Here is a 24,485-nt window from a genome sequence, read left to right on the forward strand (position 1 = left end):
AAGGCGTCCAAAGGCACTGGACGCAGGCCGCCAGCTCGATGCCAGTTTAGTACCACTGGAGCGCCATTCACTTCCCAGAACAATTCGAGCTGCGACATGAGAATTTGTGAGAGAGGAGCTTCGTCTTGTAGATAAAAATAAGAATCAGAACTTCAGCACGAAGATCGTCTTGTCTGGCTGCACCGCATGGTGATCGTTATGGTGCTGGCGGAACCCACCGCCCCGGTAGGCTCCTGAGGAAATTCTGGAGCTTCAGTTGGCGCCATGCCTATCGAGGACATATTATCCTGTGGTGTGGTCAAAGGCCGCAGCAGTAGCAGGCTGCTGAGAAATTGGAAGGGGGCCTTCCGCCCCAGTCGCACGACCAGGGTAGCTGCGTGACTGACAACACTATGTGTGGCTTGCCGTTCGTGCAACGTCGAGCATCTTCAGACGGTCCCTCGTTTTCCTGGGAGCCACTAAGATTTCTGCCAGTCAGACTGCAGACCGCCCCGGTTGAAAATAGAGATGGCCAGTCCAGAGACCAACAGGCCCTTGGTGTCACGCACCTGGCGTATCTACCCCTCGAGGACCAAATTATGTCCACGCTCTTCTGTGGGGGTCGCCCCATCGAAGTAAATGTGTGCCCATGTCCCCTGCTTCTCCGATGAGGGCAGACGCAAGCCGGCAGATGACTTGCAGATGAAGTTCTTGGCGGTCGATGTAGGAGAGCGCTCTCTTCACCTCAACTGATCGTGTTGTAGCTCAGGAACGTTCGACAAAGTGCAAGTTTTGTCGGGCCTGGTATCTCATGCAGCGAGAATCTGATCGTTTCCCTGCTGTAGATTCACCGCTTTAGGGTAAATCATAGGCTCGCACTCTTGGAAGGTTACGCCCCGTGTAACGAAACGCAGTGATTTGGTGCTCCCAATCCCCGTAACCGTGATACAGGTCTTGTATCACCCGGGTTGAGTTATGATGCAATGTATGAAAACACTCTTTTCTCGCAGTCCCTGAAGGTGCGCGAGAATACAGGCCTCCGAAGTGGGTTGTAAAGCTAGCTGACCATCCCAAGAGACGTCATAGTTTGAGACTCATCTCCACGTTCTCTACCGGACTCTAATTCTGCAACATGAGCTGCAAATCTGCTTAGGACTTGTGAGTAGCCGTTCAGGTCTTGGCGTCCCCAAAACGCCAGGCAAAGAGCCGGGGCTTATTGCAGAAATGTTGTGCAAGTACACGATCCATATCCGCTAGATCGAAAAGATAAAATTCCGTGGATGTGTCAAAACACAAGTAGGTCGGACAGCGTGAATAATGTGTGATCTTCGAGGCCTCTGCTAACCTGCAGCAACTCGGGATCCACACTGAGAACGGACGCCCGACCTGAGATCCATGCGGCATCACAGAGGACTGCAACTCTGAAGCTCACCTCTGAGTTGGCCTTCAACAGGTCAAGTCGCGTACACCATCAAGCGGCCCGTACAAGGCTGCAGTGCAGCCTGCCCGATAATATGACAGATCATCACGGCAGTTGACTGGGCCAAATGCAACCCTCCTCGTTTTGGGGCGTGGGCCAGTCAGCTCCCAGCCTAGTCGTTTCTCGAAGAAAATTCTTGGTTGAGAATTCTGCGGCAACCCATGGCTGAGAACAATCCGTCATTTGGGAGAAGTGATGCCGTCAGGTGAGTGTGGGTCAACCGTCGGAGCACAGGAACTGGTCCCAACCACGAACCCCCACGCTGGTCATCCGAAAAGGAGGCGCAAGCCCAGAGCACCCGAGTATGTTCTCCCAATCGTGTTCGTGCAATGCTGTCATGCGAGTGGCAGCCGACTTATCGATGGCCTATACGACACAGCGCGTGTGACTACGCCTGAGGCAGTCCAGAGCTTGCTAACACCCAGGTCGAACGGGCTGATGCGGATGTCTCAGGACGAAATGGACGAAACGCATGCATCTTGCAAGGCCAAGCGACCAGAAAAAACAGACTAGGCTGAGAAATGCCTGATCAACGTGATAGAGATTTTATGGACGAACGTAATAGTGATGGCGTCCAACAATTTGGCCCCGATCCTGCTCAGCTGCATGCACTATCCGAGAGTCCCCGTCGGTTTAGACTTCTCCCTGGGATTTGCAGGGATGGGGCTAATTATACCAAGACCTGGAAGCATTTGCGACACAGCGTCGCAAGATGCGAGCCACGGCAGACGCCACACTCAATTCTCCTGGGATTGGGGCCCTGTCTCACAGATGGCATGACATTAGATTTGACGAGTGAACAAGCACACTTCGCCGGTGATTAAGTTGTCACCGGTGGATTGCTTTTGTTCTCATCTGAAGGACCCGACCGTGTGCTCCTTCTGAGACATGCAGCTACACGTGTAGCAGCAAGATTTAGCGACCTCTTCCCAGATTGCGCAGTCGAGTGAGACCGGCAGCCTCACGTTCGAGCATCGTGAGGCTATTGAGCGCCCTGTCGCACCATGAGTGTTACCTCAAGGGACGCATCAGCTTTGAACAGCCGCAATGTGGAATAGTCGGTGACGGGCATCGTCGAGACGCCACATGGCAATTCTGAAAATTCCACCTCGCTTGTCCATAACGGAGGCGTGTGTTAAAGGCACTGAGGCGTCTGATTCACTGATCTCAGGCAGCAATTGTTGTTTCGGAATAGCCACCCAGTAGGCTTCGTCTCTGGCTGAATAGAGATCAACGACAAGCCGGGTTCAACATCTCGAACTCGAGAGGGGGTCAGGTAGACATGCGTGTGACTCCACGATGTCTTGTGAGAGCCTACAACTCCAGGCACATCACTCCATTCGTCAGCTACCGCTAACACTCCACGAGCAGATACAGGGCCATGCCGTGTTCAGAACAAGACCACCGAAAAGTCGTAATCTCAGACCGCTTGCCAAGTATTGTGTGGGTTGGGAGCCCCAGTAAAACCTCTCTCGACGCCATACGACCGAGTCCACGCGTGTTTCACTTCCGCGTTTTGTCGGTCTCTGATCCACGAGGTAAGTGGCCATGCGGCTGGCACGCACAAGTACCAGACTGATGCATCTGCTCGAGATGTATCGAGGATTGCATGCCTGACCAGGACAATGGGAAAGACAGCAGCTTCAAACTGGGTCAAAGAAAGGGGGAAAAAGGGGGAAAAGGCTGAACTCACGAGTTAGGCCCGTGTACCTTGCTATTCCACACGAGTGCGATGCTCTAAACAATTCACGATCCCGGAGGCGTGGCTCCAACAATTCGTGAGGGTGAGCTGCGTGCGTGCTGTTTGAATAAATTGTATATTGTTCAAGAATTTGCTGTCGGGCCATGCTGAATTGGCAGACGAATGGGTATCACTGATAATTCTCTTCCGAACGGGTCCCGGATCTTCACCTCCGCCTGTAATCATCATAAGCCCTGCCTCGATCTCGATCTCGCTCATGGCGGTCCCTCCGATCACCATCACGATCTCGATGCCTCCTCGAGTCCTGGCGGCGCTCCCCCCGCGGGCTCGAGCTCCGGTCGTATTTTCGGTGGCTCCTGTCCTGCTCTCGGCGCGGGGGTGGAGGGGAACGGCTATCGCGGCGGTCGCGGCCAGAACCCTCTGTCCGTGTCTGGCCATGCTCTGCCGCCGCCCCTCCCCGGCCCTCGTCTGCGGCGTCCACTAGCATCTGGTAGCGGTCGCCCCGCTCAGGCGCGTCGTCCTCGTCACGGTACTTCTTCCACTTCTCGAGCTCCTTGACACCGCCCCACCCGCCCCTGTTTCCGCCGGAGGCGTTTTTGCGCCTCTTCTGGTTGGTCTCGTCGCGCCACGTCGCGCTCAGCCGGCTTACGCTCTGCGAGAAGTCGACGTGGATCCTCCGGTCGTCAATCAGCACGCCCTGCATCTTGAAGTACGCGGTCTCGCAGGCGCCCTTGTCCTCGAATTCGATGAAGGCATACTGAAGGCTGTCCCCGGTCTTGCGGTCGCGGATAACCTCGCAGGAGAGTATCTTGCCGAATCGGCTGAAGATGAGCTCCAGGTCCGAGTCTACCGTGACCGGGTTCAGCTTGCAGACAAAGAGGACGTTCTCAGGCGGCTTGACCTCGGCGAAGGGCAGGTCGCCCATCATCTCGAGCGTGAGCGCCTGGGCGCGTGCTTCCCTCTCACGGCGGGCTTTCTCTGCCTCTGCTGCGGCTTCCTCGTTGTCCTCATCTCCAAGCTTATCGGCCTCGCCTTCAGCAATCCGCACCGTGGCCAGTTGAGCCTTGCTGGGTACGGGCGAGCTGCTGGGCTCGCGCAGGCCAGCGGGATCTGGGTAGGGATCATCGAGGACGACGGTATGTTTGATGCGGATATCAACCAGCGGGTGGCCCTTTTCATCGATGATAGCCTCATTGATCTTTTCAAGCACGTCGAAGCCCTCCACGACTTTTCCAAATATTGCGGCCTTACCATCCAGGTAGTCCGTGTCGTCGCCCAATGTCACGATGAATTGGCTTCCTGCCAGCCTGGTTTCCCCGCCGTCGGCCGCGTTCGGCGCCGTGGCCATGCTGACGGTTCCGCGCTCGAGGTGTTTCAACTTGGGATGGAAAAGGGCGGGAAAGGTTCGTTCAGCCGGGTCGGAGGACACAAGTCCCCAAATGGACGAGCCGCCATCTGATTGTGTCGAGAGCGGCCCAAGGGGGTCGCCGGTCTGAAAGGAAAAGTTCTTTTGGATAGAGTGGATGGGCGCAAAGTTGTAGTATTTGACCTTGCACAGCTTCAGGAAGTTTTCGCAGAGCTTTGGCGCGTAGTCGACGAGAAGGTCGATCACAATGTCGCCGGCGCTCGTCTCGAGGAGGACGGACATGCCTGCTTGGGGCGTTGGTTGAAAAGAAAATTTGTCAGGAACACTTCGTGATCGGGTTTGCCGAACAGGCTCGTGGTGGGAATTGCGCTCGTGGAAAGTAGAGGGTGACGAGGTGGTTGAAGCTGCCTGCCCAGGTGGTAAGGCTTGCCAGAAGCTACCTAGGCGTGCTAGGCAGTCCACACGGTCAGTGCCGAGGGGCAATTGATTTTAGCTTGGCGCCCGTGTAGATCGGAACGCGCTTCGAAACAAAATGGAAGCCGCTCTCGCTACTAAAATTGGTGCACAATCAATATGTCGATTTAGATGTGCAATGGTTCTCATTTGGATATTCATAACGTTTGGTTTCCATATATTCACAAGCCGGACTTCGGTTCATTTCGCGAGGAAACGTGAGCGATATTAGCAAGGATAAGATACGTCTGTCTATCTACCCGCGCAATGAATGCTAAGTACTAGACTGCTTCTATTTCAGTCCTTTCAAGGAGCGCCTCACGCCTTCGTTTCGGCTCTAGCCTTACAATGCTCCTTTTAAAAATAAAACAAACCGACAGTGCATGATCGCTTTTCCTGCTTCAATGCTAAGGAGGGGGGGTATCAGCAGCGATATGTCTCGCGATTCCAAATGCCCATGTAGAGTCCATTTCCCAGCCAAGAACGCCATGCGTAAATGAGATTAACCATGATACCGTGCAATAAAGTGGTACCCGCAGAACTCCATGGTCAAAGCCTAGTGTGCTGGTCGCCCTCAGTCGGTAGGGCAGCTCCTCCTCCTGCGGCCACACCGAAGCTCCTGCTCTGTCTCCATCAGTCTGGTCATGCAGAAGCTTCGGAACGCCTGGTCAGACCGCACGGTCTCGCAGTTGAGCAGCTCGGTCAGGGCCCGCTTGATACCCTCGTTGACCGAGACCAGCTTGGCTTCCTCAGTCGCCATCTGAGCCAATGTTTCCTGGTCAAAGGACGTCTCCGCCTCAGCGGAAACTGCGCGTGCTCCGGCCCTTCGGTGGAAGCGTGGTCGCGGCATGTCATACTGCGGCATGCTCGCCCTCCTAGCGGCTGATTCAGTCCGTCTGTGGCCTGAGAATGCTCCGTTGCCGGACGGACGCGTGGGGCCGAGCGTGGGTGACGTTGTCGTTTTGGTGTTTGCCGAGGAAGATGATGTGGTAGAGATCTGATCAAGATGTTGACGGATCGATTCATGTTCATCCTGGAGTAACATGTACCTCCGCAGGGTAAGCTCGCGGTTGTGTTGAGGTAGGCTGTCGGCCGACATTTTGAGACAGGACTCGGTGATTTGAGACATGATGGCGTTGGGTGTTGATTTCGAAGGTTTGTGGGATTTCAGGTGAGCTTGTTGGCTCGAGTGATGCGATTTGAGCAGATTGCTTTGTGCGGCAGCCGGCGTCAATGCTCGGAGGTTGATCGTATATGATCTGTGATGGGCTTTTGGCGTTGACATCGGGGCTGACCGGTGCTATTCCTCGACCTTGGCCGGTGATCTTTTGGAGTGATTTGAGAGACGTCTTCTTCGTGATGCCTCGTTCAGCACGAGCAATAGTGTGCCAGGTATGGAATATGATGGGACTTCTGCTTGGGAAACAGTGGGGCGACGAGATGTAGCAGGGTTGAGGGATAGAGCAAACACCAGAGAGGGGGAGGCGTTGGAAGAAAAAGTAATTCGAACAAGAATGAAGGGAATGACCGTAGTCTTTTATCAAAGGAGCAACTGCGGAATGGTGCAAGTGCTTTTGGGATGGGACAAGGAGATCCAACTGGTTCAATGTAGGTGTAATTTCCAGAACAAGACTAGGCGTAGGCCGTAATCTGCCGCTGGCGGCCCCAGGCTAGTGGATCGGTCTGGACTTGGAATTCTTGACCTTGCGGAGAGGAGACCCAATGGCTCCACACCCAGAGTGTGGGATCCTCAATGCGGGATCCTGACGGAGAGATACGGATGGTTGGATAACTTTTCTCGAGAGCCTTACACGCAGACAACAGCTGAGATGTGAGCTCTCTCCTGGCAGGGTCCGGTATTGTCTCTCGGCAACCAGCAGCCAACGCTGAATGAAAGACGTTTGAGAGTCGTCTGCTTCCTGTGAGCACTGACAATCGGTGATGCAACAAACCCTGTGGGCAAATCACAGTAGCTCAACCACCTTTCCTGCACCAGGACGGGTTCTCCCAAACGCAACGTGGGGCGAGCTGGAGCTCCCCTGCAAGCGGTGTAGAGTATGGGGTGGATGCCTTGATTGAGGGGCACGATCTAGGTCGACTGCACGATCCAATGCCGTCTGGAAAGCTCGTGTCTCTCTTGGAGCAGTGAAAAAGTGCTTGTTCTGTGAGGCAAGGCGTGCAGCAGTCCAGTAAGCGCTGGCGCCAGCTCACAGGCAGGAACGAGATCGACAGGTGGTGGAATTACAACTGTAACTGTTGCGAGATGGAGTGTGGACGCTACGGCAGACGGACGGCCACCTAAGACTTGACTCGCGTAGTATTTTTGGACGGGGCTCCCACTGTGCTCGAAGCTACAGTCGACAGCGATGGCGATGGCGCTAGGAGAGCTTTTGTCGGGTCAGCTTGCAATTGTGAGAACTGGAAGCAGAGACAGGACAGGGAAAGGACGTCGGTAGCGATCAGAGCAAGCTGAGCGAGTTGACTTGACCTGACTAGAAGAATTGGGATTCTGACTTACAAAGAGTAGGCCAAAAAGAGAACAATTGCACGATGTCGGCTGCGGCCAAGACCGTAAGTGTCGTGATTTTGACTGTGGATGAGGAGACCTTGGAGGCAATGAAATGCAATGCAACCACAACCGGACTGTGGCTGACTGACTGCACTGCTGGGCGCGTAGTTGGCAGGTGCACGGGCAATTTCAAAGCAAGTCGGGAGCGGCCGCGATAGAGAGCGCTAATTTGATTGACAGCTTTCAGTCTGCAGGAGCCAGGACTGGCAGGACGGGCAACAATGGCACTAATAAATAGATATGTCTGTGCAGGAGCTGGTGCGGATGCAGGTGCATGTGCATTCGCTGGCGACTGGGTGGTGCTGGCGGGAGCTGGGGTCGCCCGTGTGTCCGAGTGTTGTGCTTTATTTTATTCTTTTTTTTCTCGTGAGAGTGGAATGATTGCATCTCAACACGGGGATGGGCGCGCTGCTTTATTTGGAGCAGGGCAGGACAGAAGACGTGCTCTGCCCGGTCTGAGATCCACCATGTTTATTACTGTGTAGAGTAGTCCAGCGACATGGGAATCAATCAAAGACACATTGCCCCTCCCCCTATCCAGGTTGTGACGTCGGCATTCCTGGGCGTCTTGAATAATTAATATGGGGACCTGGGGGGAGCCAAGGCAGAGGAAGGCCCTTTCCGGAGCAACGTGCCGTGCCCGTGCAAGGCCGGACAGAAGCACGAACACATCCAAGGGCACCGTTCGTACACGTTCATCTAGCTAGCTAGCCACTGCTAGCTAATCTGGAGATTCAAGTCGAACTGCCCGGGGAGCCAAGACAGCTTGCAACGTCCACGCGGCTGCTGAGAACTGATAAGCTGACACCCAGGCATCTGAGAGGTCACGCACCCAGGCCGCTGGAGGCTTGGGCCACAGTCCGACATGTAACTAGGTCTCTGGGCCGGACGATGTCAACACATAACGACGTCAATCGTCGTCATATCGCCTGTCGCCAGGGACAAAGCTCAGGCCGCCTTTGGAGGTCAATCATCCTTCTAGAGTCGCCGTGGAAGCTACTTTCGCTGGCCCAGATCGAGATCAAGACGCTTCCGACTTAGCATGTCACGGTGCTGTCGAGGGTCGAGGGGGCACATGTCGAGCTTGCTCAGATCCTGCCCGTCACTTGTCTCGGCCTGTTCCTGCGTAATCATACGAAGGGCACACCACCACACCATCATCTCCCCTACGTGATACAAAGTCCGACAATCTTGGAATGAATTCATCGACAAATCATCGGCTTCCTCGCCTTGCTGATCTGCACAGGGGTGTCCGGGTCCCGGATGTTGAGCTACTGTGGGCCACAACATGTCTGCAGGAGGGTTGGAAGGATTGAAGATCATCATGGTCACCATTGTGTCAACAGAGCAGATCCCCCCCCAGAACAGTCGCAGTAAAGCCTCAGACCGCTCGTCATCGTTGATACCTAGACTATTAGACTTGGAAGGAAATGAGACCTTGCTCAGCATCACGATGATATTGAATGTGCCCCTGAGTGTCAAGGTAATATGGCAGCAAGGTAGAGGGCAAATAAGCTCGGTGTGTGTTTCTTCCCAGGGGGAGTCTCTGTCGGGCCGACCACCTCCGCGAAACGAAACACGATAACCTTTGCTGTAAATGTGGATCTCCCGTGATCACATAACGGCCGAACGCCCTGCATTCAAAGGTGTTAGGCTCAAGCCTTGAATTCACTGCCCTCACTACCAGCCTGCCAGCCCTGCAGCTTACACGACAGTGAACCCCGGCCCAACACCTCCACAATGTTTCATCGTGCTCTTGCAGTCTGTCAGTCCTGTAATCAGGAGAGTTGTAAACCGAAACAAGTTCGTATACGTCCGTAGGTGTCTGAATGGACCATCTCCCACAGCGCAAGGATGTCCTGGAGACCATACAATTCTCGAGATGTGGAACTCAGATTCGCGTTGAGTTCTCCAAGATCTAGGGTTGTAACCCACCCGACTCTGTTGGCAGCGGGAGACAGCTACGGTATCGGGTTGGCCAGCGACCACAGAGCTCGAGCTCAGGACAGCTCGGATCGACTTGTTGGAGCATTCGAATTGCTCAAGTAGGCAGACGCATCCCTTGCCTTGGCTCCCACGTGGAGTGGTGGTGTTCTACTGCATAGACGTCTGAGACCATACTTCAGCCCTGCATCGTACAGCAGTTCCGCACGTGGCAATGTCAGCCGCTACGAAGTGTTCGACCGCATGAGCACTCTATCCCATCTTCAAGAGATATCATGCAGTGATCATACTAACGGCTCACACCTCTCGTTTCCTCTTCTCAAAAGACGGATGATTGCTGTTCCTTTAGCAGTCCGATCTCCTTCCTGAAGCGAGCAGTCCCCATCCAACAGCTGCTGCCAGATTAGCCAGATGTCCCCTTCCTGAGGATGTCAAATACGAGCTCACCTACACTTCTGCACAGATTGAGGGGCACTCAGCGCCAAATAATCTGCAGCACCTGTCTTCAATCCGTTCGTCGCGGACAGGTCCGGATGAAATGGTCCGGTGGGCAGGTGAGAGACGTTCGTGCCTTCCCACAACCGTCGTGCCTTCCGCCTGCGTCGAGGGTGGCCCAATCTGTTTGTTGTCCTGGTCTCCTCCGCCTCTTTCCTCCCTTCTGTTCTTTCTTCCTCGTCTTCTCTTCTCACCAAGGGACCTCAACGGCAGTCTCATATTTGTTCCGAATCACTGCAGATCATTTGTCCACCATCGCATACTGCGCACCCCACACTCTTCTCAAGCCTCTGTGACTGCAAGTACTACTTCAGTCTGAGCCTGGAACTCCCTTTAGGGTTGTCCCCGGTTGCAGTGCAAGACACCGTCTTGATCACACTGCACGCGTTCGCCTGCAGTGTCTTATATCGTCCTGACTATGCTGCTCCTGCTCTCTCGCAGTGTCTTGCATCGTCCTGATTATACTACTCAGACGCAGTCCTTGACCAACTCTTGCGTCTAAGCGACGGTTGTCCTGCAACCCGAACTTGAAGAGCTCCTCTTCTGCCATTGTGCAAGGTCTGCATAAACTGGCGCTGACTGGAGAAGTTCACGGCATTTGCACCATCCTCCAAGACCGCACTGCTGTCCTCCACTGGGCATTGCGTTCTCAAAAACCGTCAGCCAGTAGAGTATCCTTCTTTCGCCATCGTGTGATGGTCTGTAACTGCAGACTCCAGAAGTGATCGGGACCTGGGCCAGCACTAACACAAGACAGCCTACCTATGTGCCCACAAGGCAAGGTCGGTCGAAGGAATTACCTTCACGACCTCAGGCTATCCCATGTCAAAGTTGCCAGGAAAGAAAACCCAGAACGCATCCAAGGCGAAGCCCAAGCCCAAATATGCCAGGCGCGAGGGCAGAGTCCCGCTACAGCGCTAGTAGTATGCCAGATAGGAGTTTCTCGGGCGAGCTGGACCCGAATGTCCAGCCACCCAGTCTGCTGGCCCTGGTCAGAGCGGTGGCCTTGCCAAAGCTGCCAGGAGCTTTTCTCCCGTCAGTGGGCCACTCAATACTTCTTGGGGACGCAAGAGCTACCCAGTTCTGGGAGCCTGTCTCTGGTCCTCCCGCCTCCGTATCCTCGGCCGGGTTGACCCGTCTGAGCTCCGTATCCGACATCCGTTGTTGCAGCTCACCGACTGCGAGAAACAACTCTTCCGTTGGAAGGAGCGCTTGGGCCCGCGCGATGGATGGGGTGGATCTGGCTAGCCCGCTTCTGCACATGCATGTTTTCGCTGCCGCTGGTGCTGTTTGCTTCTAGAACTGCTAGAGCGCCTTCTCTCTCGTTTCTAGCTTGTCTAGCGAGGCTTATTTGGGCAGGCGGGAGATAGGCGGGAGACCGAAACACGTAAAGGAAATCCAATGGCCTCCCTGTCATCTTCTGACTAGAATCTTGGAAGAACCCTAACAGAAGGACCTCGGGATCCTTCGAGCGCTTGCGTGCAGTAGCCAGTTATTCCCCGCCTGTTTGCTGCAGTTGGCCAGATCAAGCTTAAATCCCCCCACGAACCTCGTGATCCTTCGAGTGATCCTTCCGCTTCAAACGTCACGTGAGGTCAGCAACAGACGTCCAACAAATGTAAACCGAATCATGGATGGCTCTCACTCATTGTCACTACTGACTGTGTCTGTGTTCTAACGGGATATTCCTTTAGTGACGTTGGGTACACGGAGACCGAAACGAGACACGGCTGAATGGGGCGGCGGTAAAAGGCCCCATTCGCGTCAAGAGTGCCCGCATCTACCCAATCCAGTCGTAAGTGGCTTTTCCTTCGCCTCAAGTCGGCACGAGCAGACAGCCAGCCAATCCGTCAACCTGCCTCCTCATGCTCCCATGTATGCAAGTGGGCATGTGAGATCTACTGCGAGTGCAGCTAGTCGGGCGTGGCTCCCCAGGATGTCCTGGTTGGTTTTACAAGCCCGTCTGTGTCGGTTGTCGGATTGACAGGTGGCAAGGACTCACGAGAGCGTCGTCGAAAGTCTACCTCTCCAAGGCTCTAATAGGAAGGTCGGGGTCGCCGGCGCGAATATGGAGCGCGGCTATCCATGGATAAAGGGCGCGCAGGACACGGCTGTTGGACCTCGAGTCATTGGCCCCGAGCTTGAATCTCCGTTCGGTGTTCAGGAACCACCAAAAAATGAGCTACCATCGCGCCGGGTCAGAATGGCCACATGTTCACCCAGCTCATCCGAACCAAAGAATGGTCGTCTATGTGCAGGTCGAATAAGGGCTCAGGACAGCTGAAACACCAGGAATGCCTGTGTTGACAAGCGCGACAAGAGCTATTTCGCCAGTAGCGCCGATCGAGCTCGTGTTCCCTCCAGTCCTTATTCGTATCACTGTGGATGGCGATAGGATTCCTTCCGCCTGGCTTTTGTGATCGGCGGAATGCATGTCGAACTCCAACAAGTCAAGAGGAGCTGCCTACTTGGGTGGGACTGTCTTCTGTGGGATAATCTCCTGCGGCTCAAATTGTCTGGTCATGGACAAGGCCGACAAGACCATGGCTGAAGCTTGTCTGTGGCCCTATGCAAGTGCTTGATGTGCAAATGACCGCGCTGGGCGGGACGGGGAGGCGGATGGCTGCACTTGGCACGACTTGGCTCCCCAGAAAGGCGATGCGACCCTCACATTGGCCGCCTGGCCAAGACAATCGATGCCACCCTACACACTTGCACAATGGCACACTGGCTGGTCCGACCAGAAAAGGAGGTCATTCGAAGATCATTGGGAACGTTCTTCAAGCAAGATTGAATGATAACTGTTTTGCCAATCATCGGGCCGGACAGCACTGAATGACTCTATGACTTTCGTCGTACGGGCAGTGTATCTAAGCCGAGTATCCGAACTGTGTTAGTGACCAAGATCGTTTACTAAAAAGGATGATAGGCTATCTCGTCTGTGCCCGGACTAGCAAACTTGGGGAATCTGGACCTCGGGATCGTTGGAGTTGTCGGCAGCGCTGGCTGTCGGACCCTGCCGCCCGGTCGCCAGGACACCCTCGGCTGCCGTCAGGCCTCGATCCCTACAGACGTGGGCGGGTGCTTACAGCATGCAACGGTGACAGCAGCAGCAAGTCGGGAGTTATAAATACTCGCAAGGTTTCGAGCCCGAAAGGTTGCTATCAAGTCGCCCAGCGGAGATTGCGATGAAGTCTGTACCCAGCTTAGGAGTACAATGCGTATCTCTGAGAGTGTGTATACACGCTTCACCGGTGGGGGCTCTGCTCATCGATTCGATTCAGAGTTTCCGTCCGAGAGGGCCCACCAGAGGATTTGCAAGGTTGCAGCCGAGGCAGGGGGCAGAGGCCGCCCTGAGACTAATGGATGCAAACGGCATGAGCCTTCATTTCTTGCTGTGTAATAGCCGTTGTGCCATTACAAGGCACATTTCATCGCTCCGACTGCCCGCCAGTCAAACTCCTTTTCTCAGACCTTCCCAGACAGGAAAGCCCTAGACACTGGCATGGGAGAGGATCGCGGAGATGGGCTTAATGGGCTCGTCTCGTTGGGCGGGGGAAAAGCAAATGTGGAGGCTAATTGGTTAACTAGGTCCTTATCAGGCAGGTTGAGGTTCAGGTTGAGTGGCGAGACCACTTTATTTTTCTCTCTAACAGCGAGCAGACTTCAGCTCGGTGCAGCATGCGCCAGGTCTACCTGGGTACAGCGAGCCCGGCCCCCCGTGGGGATTCGCCAATGATACCGTTCCATTTAATTAAGCTCAGTCAAGCATATGGACACTACACTAAGATAGACGGCTCCAGGGCCAGGGTCTTTGACCTGGTGGATCTGCGCGTCTCCTGCTCCCCTGCTTCTGCTGCTTCCCCTGCCCGCTCGTCCGCAAGGAGATGTAGTGTAGGCGACCTGACCTCCGTGTGCGAGCAGCTTTCACGTTGCATCGGGGCCGCTCAGGGACTAGAAATATCATCCCATCACCCACCTTCCTCCCGTTCGTAGGCCCTCCGTCCCGACGACCTCCTACCTACGTCCCTCCCGCACGGTTGTGCCTAGCCAGCCAACCTTTAATAAGCGTACTCAACAGCACACCAACAAGGCGCAAAGACAAATCACATAGCAAAGAGCACGCGAAAGCTTTGCCAACCATGCGTTTCTCCTTCCGTGGAAAGGCCTCGGACATGCCTGTGTCCGAGGGTCGGGCCACAGGACAGGATGCCTCTCCAGACGAGCCCATCGAAATCAACCCCGAGGCCGACTTGAAGAAGTTTAAGAAGCTTCATCAGTGGGATCCTTTTATGGAGGTTCAAAAGCTGGACGCTGCTGACCAGGTGTGTACTACCAAAACCCGTCGTGCCCCTCACATGAGAGTGTAACACGGAGAGGAGGTCTAGGTGGGGAGCATTCCAATCTAACACGATGTCCACCAACAGGTACTGCGCACTGGAGACTTGGAGAAGGAGGCAGCAGTCGAGGCTTCGCTGCTTGAAGAGGATTCGCCGTACGCCGAAGTCAGGGCGTCGGTGAAGCCTACTGATGACCTCGAGATGCCCGTCAACACCATTCGTGCCTGGTGTATCGGTTTCGTCACTTGCACTGTTGTCACAGCCTGCAATGTCTTGCTGGCACTGCGTCGTTCTCCTGTCACCATCTCCCCAGTCGTCGTGCAGCTGATCGCCTATCCCATGGGCAAGGGCTGGCATGCGTCCATGCCCAACTGGAAGTTCCGCCTTTTTGGCCATCACTTGGAGTTCAACCCGGTGACTCCCTTCAATATGAAGGAGCACACCATCATCGTTATCATGACGGCTGCTGGCTCTGCGCTCTCTTATGCCCTCGACATTTTGCTGGCCCAGGAGATCTTCTACAAGCAGCACTTTGGCTGGGGCTTCCAGATTCTGCTCATTCTGTCCACTCAGGCTATGGGTTTCGGTCTCGCCGGTATCATGAGGAGGTTTTTGGTCTGGCCCGCTGCCATGGTCTGGCCTGCCACCCTGATTTTCACCACTGTCATGAATACCCTTCATGACCACAGCCCGGCCGACCCCTCCCTCGCAAACGGCTGGAAGATTGGTCGCTACAAGTTCTTCTTGGTTGTTGCTGCCGCAACCTTCTTCTACGAGTGGATCCCGCAGGTCATGGCTACATTCCTTCAAGTGTTCACATTTGCGACATGGATAGCACCGGACAACGTCTTGGTGAACCAGCTCCTAGGTGGCCAGACTGGTGTTGGCCTGATTCCGATCTCGTTTGACTGGGCTACCATTTCCGGTTTCCTCCTCTCGCCATTGCAGACTCCCGCTTTCGCCATCTTCAACGTCGGAATGGGTATTATCCTGATGATGTTGGGCTCGATTGGGCTTGCCTACGGCGGCCCCGACTTTTACAAGTACTTGCCCATCAGCGCAAACGGAAACTTCGACCACTTCGGAAACCCGTACAACACGAGCCGGATCCTCAACCCGGACTTCACCTTCAACCAGACAAAATACGAAGCGTACTCACCCTTGATGCTTGGTCCTGCGTTCTCGCTGACGTACGGCATGTCCTTTGCCGCCCTTGCCTCGACTGTCGTTCACGTCGCCCTCTTCTATGGCAAAGACGTCTGGAATCGTGCCCGAACCGCCACCTACGAAGAAGCCGATGTCCACTTGAAGATGATGCGGAAGTACCGCGAGGCACCTGAGTGGTGGTTTGCGACCGTCTTCCTTATCTCTTTCGCGTTCGGCATGATTGCATCGCAGCACTGGGAGACTCATCTCACATGGTGGGCGTACATCATTTGTGTGCTGATTGGCGTGGTTCTCATCCTTCCAGTGGGCGTCATCCAAGCTGTGACCAACCAACAGACCGGGCTGAACGTCATCACCGAACTCATCATTGGTTACATGCAGCCTGGAAAACCAGTTGCCATGATGCTTTTCAAGTCATGGTTAGTAGCTTCCCATGCCTTTTCAATGCATCCAGGGAGGGACATCTGCTATACCCCTGGTCTGTTTCTCTACTTGCCCCGAATCTTTCTGTCGGGCTCAAGTATTGAGATACACCAGGGATATATGCTGACTCTCTTCCATCCGATGCCTTTCAAAACCTGCTTTTCAGTGATTCATAGCTAACTCTGGATGTTGTAGGGGTTACATGATGGCCTACAATGGACTTACCTACGTCAGCGACCTCAAAATAGGACATTATATGAAGATTCCGTAAGCAGCTTTCACGACAGTCTTACACGCAGATAGCATTCTGCTTCGCGTTTCTTTCTTGCAAGATTTGTTCCTGGTTACTTCGTACTGACCTTGAGATTCCATAGGCCTCGATCAATGTTTGCAGCCCAATTCTTTGCTGTGACTTGGCTTAGCTTGGTCCAAATCGCCACTTACAACTTCCTCCGTGGCAACATTGAAGGCGTCTGTACCTCCACCCAGACTCAAGGTTTGACGTGTCCCAACGCCAAGACGTTCTACAACGCTTCAGTGATCTGGGGTGTCGTCGGCCCTAAGAGGATATTCAGCGGAGGCGCTCTGTACTGTACGTGTCAACACCCCCCCCCCCCCAAATGGTCGTCCATCCGTCTTTCTGCTCCGTAGCAAATAACTAACGCATTGGAAATAGCTTGGACCAATTACTTCTGGTTAATCGGAGCAGCTTTGCCCGCAATCCAGTTTTTCGTTGCCAGGCGCTTCCCTAGAAGTATCCTCCGATACATTTTCTTCCCCGCCATCTTTGGTGCTGCGGGTATGATCCCGCCTGCGACGTGCTGGTACCTCGGGCAGTGGGTCATTGTTGGACTCATCTTCAACTATTTCATCCGGAGAGCTTATTTCGGCTGGTGGAGTAAGTCCTCTACCCTCACAGTATTTTTGGCGGAATCATATGCTGACCAAAGTTTTTTACAACAGGTCGTTATACCTATGTCCTATCCGGTGCTCTCGACATTGGTACCGCGCTGTGCATCGTCATCTCTGCGCTTGCCTTGGGACTCAGCGGCGCGAACTTCCCAGATTGGTGGGGCAACACTGTGTGGGAGAACAACCTCGATGCTTTAGGCACTGCAGTGACAAAGACTCTGCCTGACGATGGGACATTCTTTGGTCCCACTACTTGGCATTAAGCTTAGGGGGTTATTGAGGCTTTGGTGGAGAACACGGTCGAGGCTCAGAAGTTGATATCTTCTAGATGACGGACTGTGCATTGCCGACTCGACCCGGACATAGGAGGCTTAACATCGTTAATAATACGAAATAATGATCGCCATACACCCATGCCGTGCCATTTGCTTAGGGTGTTTATGTTTGCTGGCAGCCCCTTCATCCTCTACTGGACTGATATGACCAGATCAAAGATGGCGAGGCAGCTGTTACCCCGAAGTCAATCCGCAGACGCGGCATCTCAAGGACGCTACTAATGCTCTGGCGAAATTCAATGACTACGAGCAAGTTTTCCCTGCCTGGTTTGGTAACGTGTCGCCATTTTCAGCATGTATTCTGGGACACGATAGCCCCCTTGTTGTGCAAGGCAAGCACCGGCTCCTAGGCTGATGGAGAAGAAGAAAGCGCCGGAGTAGTGAGCCCAAACTAGAAGCGAAGAAACATAAACGATAATGAGAAAGAAATTTGCGGAATATCACGCGAGCGGAACCACCATCTTGCTGTTACTGAACAAAAAGGGAAGACATCTGAACTCATAGTCTCTCAACACGGCCTCCCTTCAGTCAGTCCCAATATCCCCGAAGAAGAGGACCTGGACCGTGATGTCGTCGCGGGCATCGTCCGTGTGCGGCTCCGGCACACCCAGGATGGTACAGAACTGCTCCCTCCTCTTCCCGCCAAGGGCGTTCCTAGCGAGGTGGGTGGCGGCGTTGTCGTCCTCGACGACAAAGTCCTCAGGCCGGCCCTTCCAGTCCCACGGGTAGCCCACGCGCGATTCGGGCTCTTCGTCCCCGGAGAATACGGGAGCAGAGTCGGCGCTCTCGGGCTGTTGAGCTTCCTTGAGGGTGCCGGGGCCTTTGAGTCTGCCTTCCTGGAGCCATAGCCTTAGGCATTCTACTACATTGTCTGGCGTCAGGGTATCCCAGAGACCATCTGCAACTTGTCGGTCAGTAATCTGTGTATATGTGTGCAATAGGAGAAGATAGTCAAATGGGGTTAATTTAGGACGGCTGAGATATGCTATGCCCAGAAAGTGAGTCAAGCTCTGCATCCCAGTATATAGATGCTTGTTCCGAACTGTCCGACTTGCTTTGAACAGTGTCTCTAAGGGGGAAACAACAGGTCTAGTCAGGTTGAAATTCTTATGTAGAGCTCACTCACCTGTTGCAAGGACGGCAAAGTCACCTTTCTTGACGACAGTGGTACTGATCTCAGGCTCTGCGGTCAGGTAAGGAGGTGTTTTTGCGTTCGGGCGCGCGGGAAATGCATAGAACTTCTTGCGAGCATCCGCGATGGCCTCGTCAGGCCATTTCCACCTAAGATCGCCAAATGCCCTGGTCACCGGAAGACCGAGAAGGCGTTTTCCATCCGGAGTGAAGAGGTCAGAGTCCGGCTCCCCGGGATGTTGAGCATGGAGTCGTTCTAGCTCGTCCGGCCGGTCGGGTGTCTGGGGAACGGAGAGCGGTACTGCCGTCCATGTCTGAGAGGGGGCGTCGCCCGTGCCTGCGGCGTGTTGGCCTAGGATAGCTTGAGAGTCACCAACTGACGCAACGCGAAGGGTGGACGTCGCCGGGTCAAAGACGCTGAGGACAGCCATCGACCCCGAATTAGCTGGAGCGATGTCGGCGATAGTCTCTGCACGCGGCCGGCTCCCAGCGCTTTTTACAGACTCCAGAGCACCCTTGACGATCTCGTCATCAAGCTTGATGAAGGCGATCTTGATGGCTTGATCGATGCTTTCTGGGTCGGTCTTGTCCACCTGCTTCAACTCTCGTGCTACATAGGACACCAGTGACTGGCTGAGCACTGTCGACGTTTGCCAACCCCTAAATATGTCAACAAATAGCGATCTTCCTCTGATCCATCCGGCAGACTCACGCGTGACCATCAAATACTCCCCAGAAATGCCAAGGATCACCCGCGCCTACGTCAGCGGTCTCATAGGTAAAATTGTCCTGGCATGGCTGCGTCGCTTCTACTCTCAGACTGTCGAAGCGAGTGATGCGGACAGGACCGTCCACTCCTGGGTCCTGAGAGAGCTCGCTTCTGCGCAAGACCTTGTTTGCGTCCTCCAAGCTCAAGATTGGATAATTCCTTCTTTGCCACTGTAGTCCGTGGTAACCGTCCTGGACCATGATCGTGACGTTGGGACACAGAAGCCGTGGCAAATACTGAAAGTAATTTTGGTGTTGCCGAGGGCGGGAGGTCTATCATAAACGCAGATGTGGCATGAAGTGGGTGAGACAGTGAGCAGGCGGGCCTTCTTATATGAATGAGCTGTTCTGCTTGCCCTTGGAGAGGAAGCCTATCTCTGGGGAGACATGCACGTTGACTCTTGAGACCCTTTCGCTGTTCATCCGATGCGTTTAAGCACACAGCGCCTTCAAGACTATCAACTATACGCAGCAAAGCTTTAGCCTGCCGTAAAAAGGATTTCGTCACGCGAGCAGTTATTTCTTTCTTATCAGTAACGGTGGCTGTGCTGATCCTGCGCGGGGCCGCTAAATGAAATTGGTTCTTATGTGTCTCGATGCTGACCTGCCCAAATAATTAACGTGGTTAGGAAAGAGGGGCAAATGATGCACTTAGTGCATCTCCCACATGATCCCCGTCGGTTGTGAGCCCCATTCACCACTGCAGTGTTGTTTTCGGGTATTTATTGGTCTGCAGTGCTATATTCAATTACTCACTTTTCACCACTGGAGAAAAAGAGGTAGAAATATTTTCTCGAGCGGTGTTCGTAGACGGCTTGTTCCGTGGGGATCCTGCACAATACGCGGTTTTCTGAATGACACGATTAGAAAGACAAGGAGCAGACATGGAAGTGGTGCTCCGAGCTAGTTATTTCTCCTCAATGGTCTCATGAGACAGATTCTGGGGCCTGCAAATTGCTGTATCATGGAGTGCGTTAGGTACGATAGAGAACGATTACGCTCAGGGGGAGCAGGAGGGATGTAACATGATTTCAGGAAGAACTTTAGAGCGCAGAAGCTGATCATATTTGACACTTTGTTCGTAAACCATGCATCGTGACCCTGGAAAACGATTAAGACTTTAGAGCTACTGAAGGTAAGAGTAAGATGGCAGGTTGTGCAAAAATGTTATTTCACTCATAAACACAGGCCCTACAAGCTTACAGCCCCGTGGTGACGGCCTTCGAACCGATGGAGGCTCGAGAATGCTCCCATTGTCTTTTCTTCTGGGGCCAAAGAGTTTTGGTGATAGTGTTCATTCTGAGACTACATTTCGAGCGGTATAAATTTATGCAAAACTTGTATAAGTCATCCAGCACACGAGGGACCGAACAATAGGGCATGAATCAGGTAACTAGAATAACCTCGTCTGAATTAATCTCTAATAGGAGAAACCAATTCATCTCGTCGGCCAATTCTAGTATCATGTCATTACAATGCTACTGTCTATTCTAGTTTCATACATATTCTTCAATACTTGACTTCTCTCAATCCAACATTCAAAAAAGGGTTAGGGCTTCTGCCTTTTCAAAGCTGAATTCCCGCCACAATTGGATTTACCTATCGTTTCGGAATGACGAACCCCAACGGCCGACACAACTTCGGTATCAATCCAACTCGCAAAACTCAGGTCTTTCGAAGCTATCCTTCTGCTGCCGTTCTTATTCCACGCTAAGTATGGGCTCGGACACGCTGGCTCTACTCATCGACGGCGACAACGTATCGGCCAAGGTGATCACGGGCGTCCTGTCCGAGATCGCAAAACATGGTACTTCGAATGTCCGACGCATCTACGGGGACTGGACCTTACCAAACCTGGGCCCCTGGAAGAAGTGCCTCCTTGAACACTCGATCCAACCCGTCCAGCAATTCGCCTACACCACCGGCAAGAACGCCACTGACGGCGCCATGATTATCGAGGCCATGGACCTGCTGTACACAGGTCGCTTTTCCGGCTTCTGCCTTGTCTCGAGCGATAGCGACTTCACCCGCCTCGCCGTGCGCATCCGTGAACAGGGGCTCACCGTCTACGGCTTTGGCGAGAGGAAGACGCCGCGCCCCTTTGTCAGTGCCTGCGACAAGTTCTATTACTTCGACGCCCTGGAAACGGTGTCGCCCGACGAGGTACCGCCCGCCATCCATGCCGATGGTGTCACAGAAGCTGCTGCCCGGCGGCCTTTTGTTGCAACAATTCAGAGCAGTCAAGCCGGTGCGAGCATCTCACCAACTCCAGCGCCCGCGCCCTCTGGTCCCGCAACCGGTAAACTAGACGCAGAAGCACTCGGGACGCTGACGAGAGCCGTGGTCGCTTGTGCAGATGACGATGGCCACGCAAACTTGGCCAATGTCGGCACTTATCTCACCAAGCAGTCACCAGACTTCAACGCTGCCAACTACGGCTTCAGCAAGTTGCGCGAGCTCGCTGAAGCCTCCGGGGTCCTTGATGTGGAGCTCGTCCGGCGTCCACATGCGGCACCGATATGCATGGTAAGGCTCAGCGACATCCCTAAAAAAGAGAAGCGGCGGCGTTTGAGTTAGACTTAAATGAGAGCCATTTCATCATAATAAGAAAGCACACAAATACTATTCCTTCAAAACAAATTCTTTTATAACCGGATAAGATGAGAATAAGAGCCTCGATGTAATTTGTTGAGAATGATCTAATTCTATTACTTACGTGTGTATATCACACCGTTTTGCCATCAGTGCGAACTTTTCTGTTGCGACAAGAGAAGATTGGCATCATATTAAATCTTACGAAGCAAGTGAAAGGTCTCTTTGGGAAACGCAATGGTCCAGGTGAGAGCCGGATGCGGCAAGTGGTAATTGTGACTGAGACATGCTTTGAAATGTGACCTTTCAGAGGAGGAGAAGTGAGCCACAGACGCTCTGACGCTGTGCCAATGCAATGGCGTGATAGTTAGCATGGATGGAATGATACCACTAATCCAAGCCCCAGGGACCGAAGGAGCAAACCTTCCAATGCATCTACATGTGCGCTAATGCAACCCGTGCACCCATCCACTCCAGCACCACCTGCTAAGCTTCGGGGGCAAATCAACACAACACTCGAAAGCCACTGCTTCCGAGCTCTGGACGAAGTTCGCTTCAATCTCTACTCCCAGCCCCATCCTGTGATATTTGATTCTGTTTCGCCCTTGACGGCCATACGTGAAATCCGCAGTATCAACATGGACAAGAAAGCAGACGAGGGGCACGAGGCTGCACACCGGCAACACAGCGTAGATACCGACTTCGGTATTGGCAGTGATGACGCTGCCGCGATCCCAAAGGGAGAAATCGACCCGGTCTACGAGGCAAAGGCCAGGGTTCTGAACCGAGCAGCAAGTCGCAAACCTGTGTTCAAGCTTGTGTTGCAAGACTGACCATGCTCCAAGATCCAAGATATCGGCATGGGATGGTATCAATGGTCTGCAACTCCCAATTGTTACTAAATGTCACCCCTTCTCTGACAACCCAAAAGGCAGCTCTTCATCGTCGTGGGCTTCGGCTGGGCCTCTGACAACTTATGGCCCATCGTGACATCACTCATATTAACCCCAGTCTCAAATGAGTTCAACGCCCCGAGACCTCCCCTCCTCAGCCTCTCGCAAAACATTGGCCTTCTTGCTGGGGCGATATTCTGGGGCTTCGGATGCGATATCTTCGGACGCAAGATCGGCTTCAACGCCACCCTCGGGACAGCCGCTGTCTGGGGAATGATTGCAGCAAGCTCTCCCAATTTTGCCGCCATCGGGATCTTCGCGGCCTTCTGGAGCTTCGGCGTCGGCGGCAACCTCCCCGTAGATAGCGCCATCTTCCTCGAATTCTTGCCTGCTAGCCATCAATATCTTCTCACGGTATTGAGCATAGACTGGGCCATTGCGCAGGTGGTGGCCACGTTGATTGCGTGGCCTTTACTCGGTAGTCTCACTTGTCAACAGGATGAGACGTGTACCCGAAGCAGAAATATGGGGTGGCGGTACTTCGTCATTACTATGGGTGGGATCACACTGATTATGTTCGCCATTAGATTCTTGTGCTTTACGATCTATGAGAGCCCAAAGTATCTGATGGGCAAGGGACTAGACGAAGAGGCTGTCCGAGTTGTGCACGAAGTGGCCCGTCGAAACGGACGGTCGGAAGCCACTTCCTTGACGCTTGAGGATCTCAAGGCCTGTGAGCCCGAGGGATACGTGCCTCAGACCAGCGCCGCAACTGCGGTCAAACGACGACTTGAAAACCTCAGCCTTAGCCGTGTAAAACCGCTCTTCGCAACGCGCAAGATGGCACTTAGCACGGGCACTATCATGGCTGTATGGGCATTCATTGGGCTGGGTTACCCGCTCTACAACGCATTTCTTCCTTACATACAGGCGACCCGGGGAGCTGATTTCGGTGATGGCTCAACCTATTTGACCTACAGGAATAGCCTGATAATAGCAGTCTTAGGCATCCCAGGGGCGCTTCTCGGTGGGCTCCTGGTGGAGCTGCCGAGATTTGGGCGGAAGAGAGCCCTCAGCTTGAGCACTGTCGTTACAGGCGTTTTTCTGTATGGGAGTACCACAGCGCTGAACTCGAACGCGCTGCTTGGCTGGAATTGTGCTTGGAATTTTGCGAGTAACGTTATGTATGCCGTTCTCTATGGATTCACACCGGAATTGTTCCCGACACCTCAAAGAGGCACGGGCAACGCCTTGACTGCTGTCAGTAATCGTATATTCGGGATCATGGCGGTAAGTTGCACTACTAAAGAGACACATTCTTTGTTCGGATGCTAATATGGGGTTTGGATAATATCCAGCCGATCATCGCCATGTTCGCCAATTTGGAGACTGCAGCGCCTGTATATACGAGTGGTGCGTTATTTATCGCAGCAGGCCTGTTGGTATTGGTACTGCCGTTTGAGTCCCGAGGCAAAGCGGCTCTGTGAGATAGGTGGCGATTTGAAGAGAGAGAGCATATTGGGTGTAGGAAACTAGGGTCCCCGTTGAATTGCCATCATTTGGCTGGCGCCTACGTAACCGATGCGGTCGAGAACGTCTTTTTGTTTAATCTGGGACGTTCTAAGGACAGGGAACCGCGGCCGGAACATCACTGACTCTGTCGAATCGATAGAAGGGGTTGCTAGCCTTCAATGTTATAATCAAGGGGGCTCATTTGCGGAATGCTGCGGTTATATTGGATCACACGAGTAGCACAATCTGAATGTAGCAAGTCTCCTTCGCTTGCCTAGGTATTCAAAAGCAATGTCCATTGATAGGGAAATCGATACTGTTTTGCGGTGGATAGTCGACATTTGGTTACGCTGGTGACGGGTTCACTTTGACGGCGACCATCGTCCACTTCGCAGGTCTTCTACTAGTACCTAGGTAGGCTATA

At 53.6% G+C, this 24,485-nt stretch overlaps 5 protein-coding genes across 5 annotated transcripts; 2 read left to right on the top strand and 3 right to left on the bottom strand.

Annotated features, from left to right (window-relative positions):
* Nucleotides 1–3,366: 3,366 nt before the first annotated feature.
* On the bottom strand, nucleotides 3,367–4,809 carry J7T55_002343 (peptidyl-prolyl cis-trans isomerase cyp6; the record flags this gene model as incomplete). Its single annotated transcript, XM_053132882.1, has 1 exon — nucleotides 3,367–4,809. The coding sequence occupies one exon, from the start codon at nucleotides 4,807–4,809 to the stop codon at nucleotides 3,367–3,369; it is 1,443 nt and encodes a 480-aa protein (XP_052989314.1).
* Nucleotides 4,810–5,554: 745 nt separating this feature from the next.
* On the bottom strand, nucleotides 5,555–6,109 carry J7T55_002344 (uncharacterized protein; the record flags this gene model as incomplete). The annotated part of the gene is made up of 1 exon (XM_053132883.1): nucleotides 5,555–6,109. One exon carries the CDS (start codon nucleotides 6,107–6,109, stop codon nucleotides 5,555–5,557), a length of 555 nt encoding a protein of 184 aa, XP_052989315.1.
* Nucleotides 6,110–14,130: 8,021 nt separating this feature from the next.
* On the top strand, nucleotides 14,131–17,093 carry J7T55_002345 (uncharacterized protein; the record flags this gene model as incomplete). Its single annotated transcript, XM_053132884.1, has 6 exons — nucleotides 14,131–14,313; nucleotides 14,416–15,914; nucleotides 16,114–16,185; nucleotides 16,293–16,510; nucleotides 16,595–16,816; nucleotides 16,882–17,093. The coding sequence occupies 6 exons, from the start codon at nucleotides 14,131–14,133 to the stop codon at nucleotides 17,091–17,093; spliced, it is 2,406 nt and encodes an 801-aa protein (XP_052989316.1).
* Nucleotides 17,094–17,689: 596 nt separating this feature from the next.
* On the bottom strand, nucleotides 17,690–19,265 carry J7T55_002346 (phophatase 2c family protein; the record flags this gene model as incomplete). Its single annotated transcript, XM_053132885.1, has 3 exons — nucleotides 17,690–18,063; nucleotides 18,292–18,956; nucleotides 19,009–19,265. 3 exons carry the CDS (start codon nucleotides 19,263–19,265, stop codon nucleotides 17,690–17,692), a joined length of 1,296 nt encoding a protein of 431 aa, XP_052989317.1.
* Nucleotides 19,266–20,780: 1,515 nt separating this feature from the next.
* Nucleotides 20,781–24,036, top strand: J7T55_002347 (uncharacterized protein; the record flags this gene model as incomplete). Its single annotated transcript, XM_053132886.1, has 7 exons — nucleotides 20,781–21,590; nucleotides 21,866–21,902; nucleotides 21,967–21,976; nucleotides 22,063–22,451; nucleotides 22,509–22,533; nucleotides 22,588–23,839; nucleotides 23,908–24,036. 7 exons carry the CDS (start codon nucleotides 20,781–20,783, stop codon nucleotides 24,034–24,036), a joined length of 2,652 nt encoding a protein of 883 aa, XP_052989318.1.
* Between the last annotated feature and the right edge of the window lie 449 nt (nucleotides 24,037–24,485).

The sequence above is a fragment of the Diaporthe amygdali genome (assembly GCF_026229845.1).
Source record: "Diaporthe amygdali strain CAA958 chromosome Unknown NODE_33_length_508711_cov_65_296071, whole genome shotgun sequence".
Classification (NCBI taxonomy): Eukaryota; Fungi; Ascomycota; class Sordariomycetes; order Diaporthales; family Diaporthaceae; genus Diaporthe; species Diaporthe amygdali.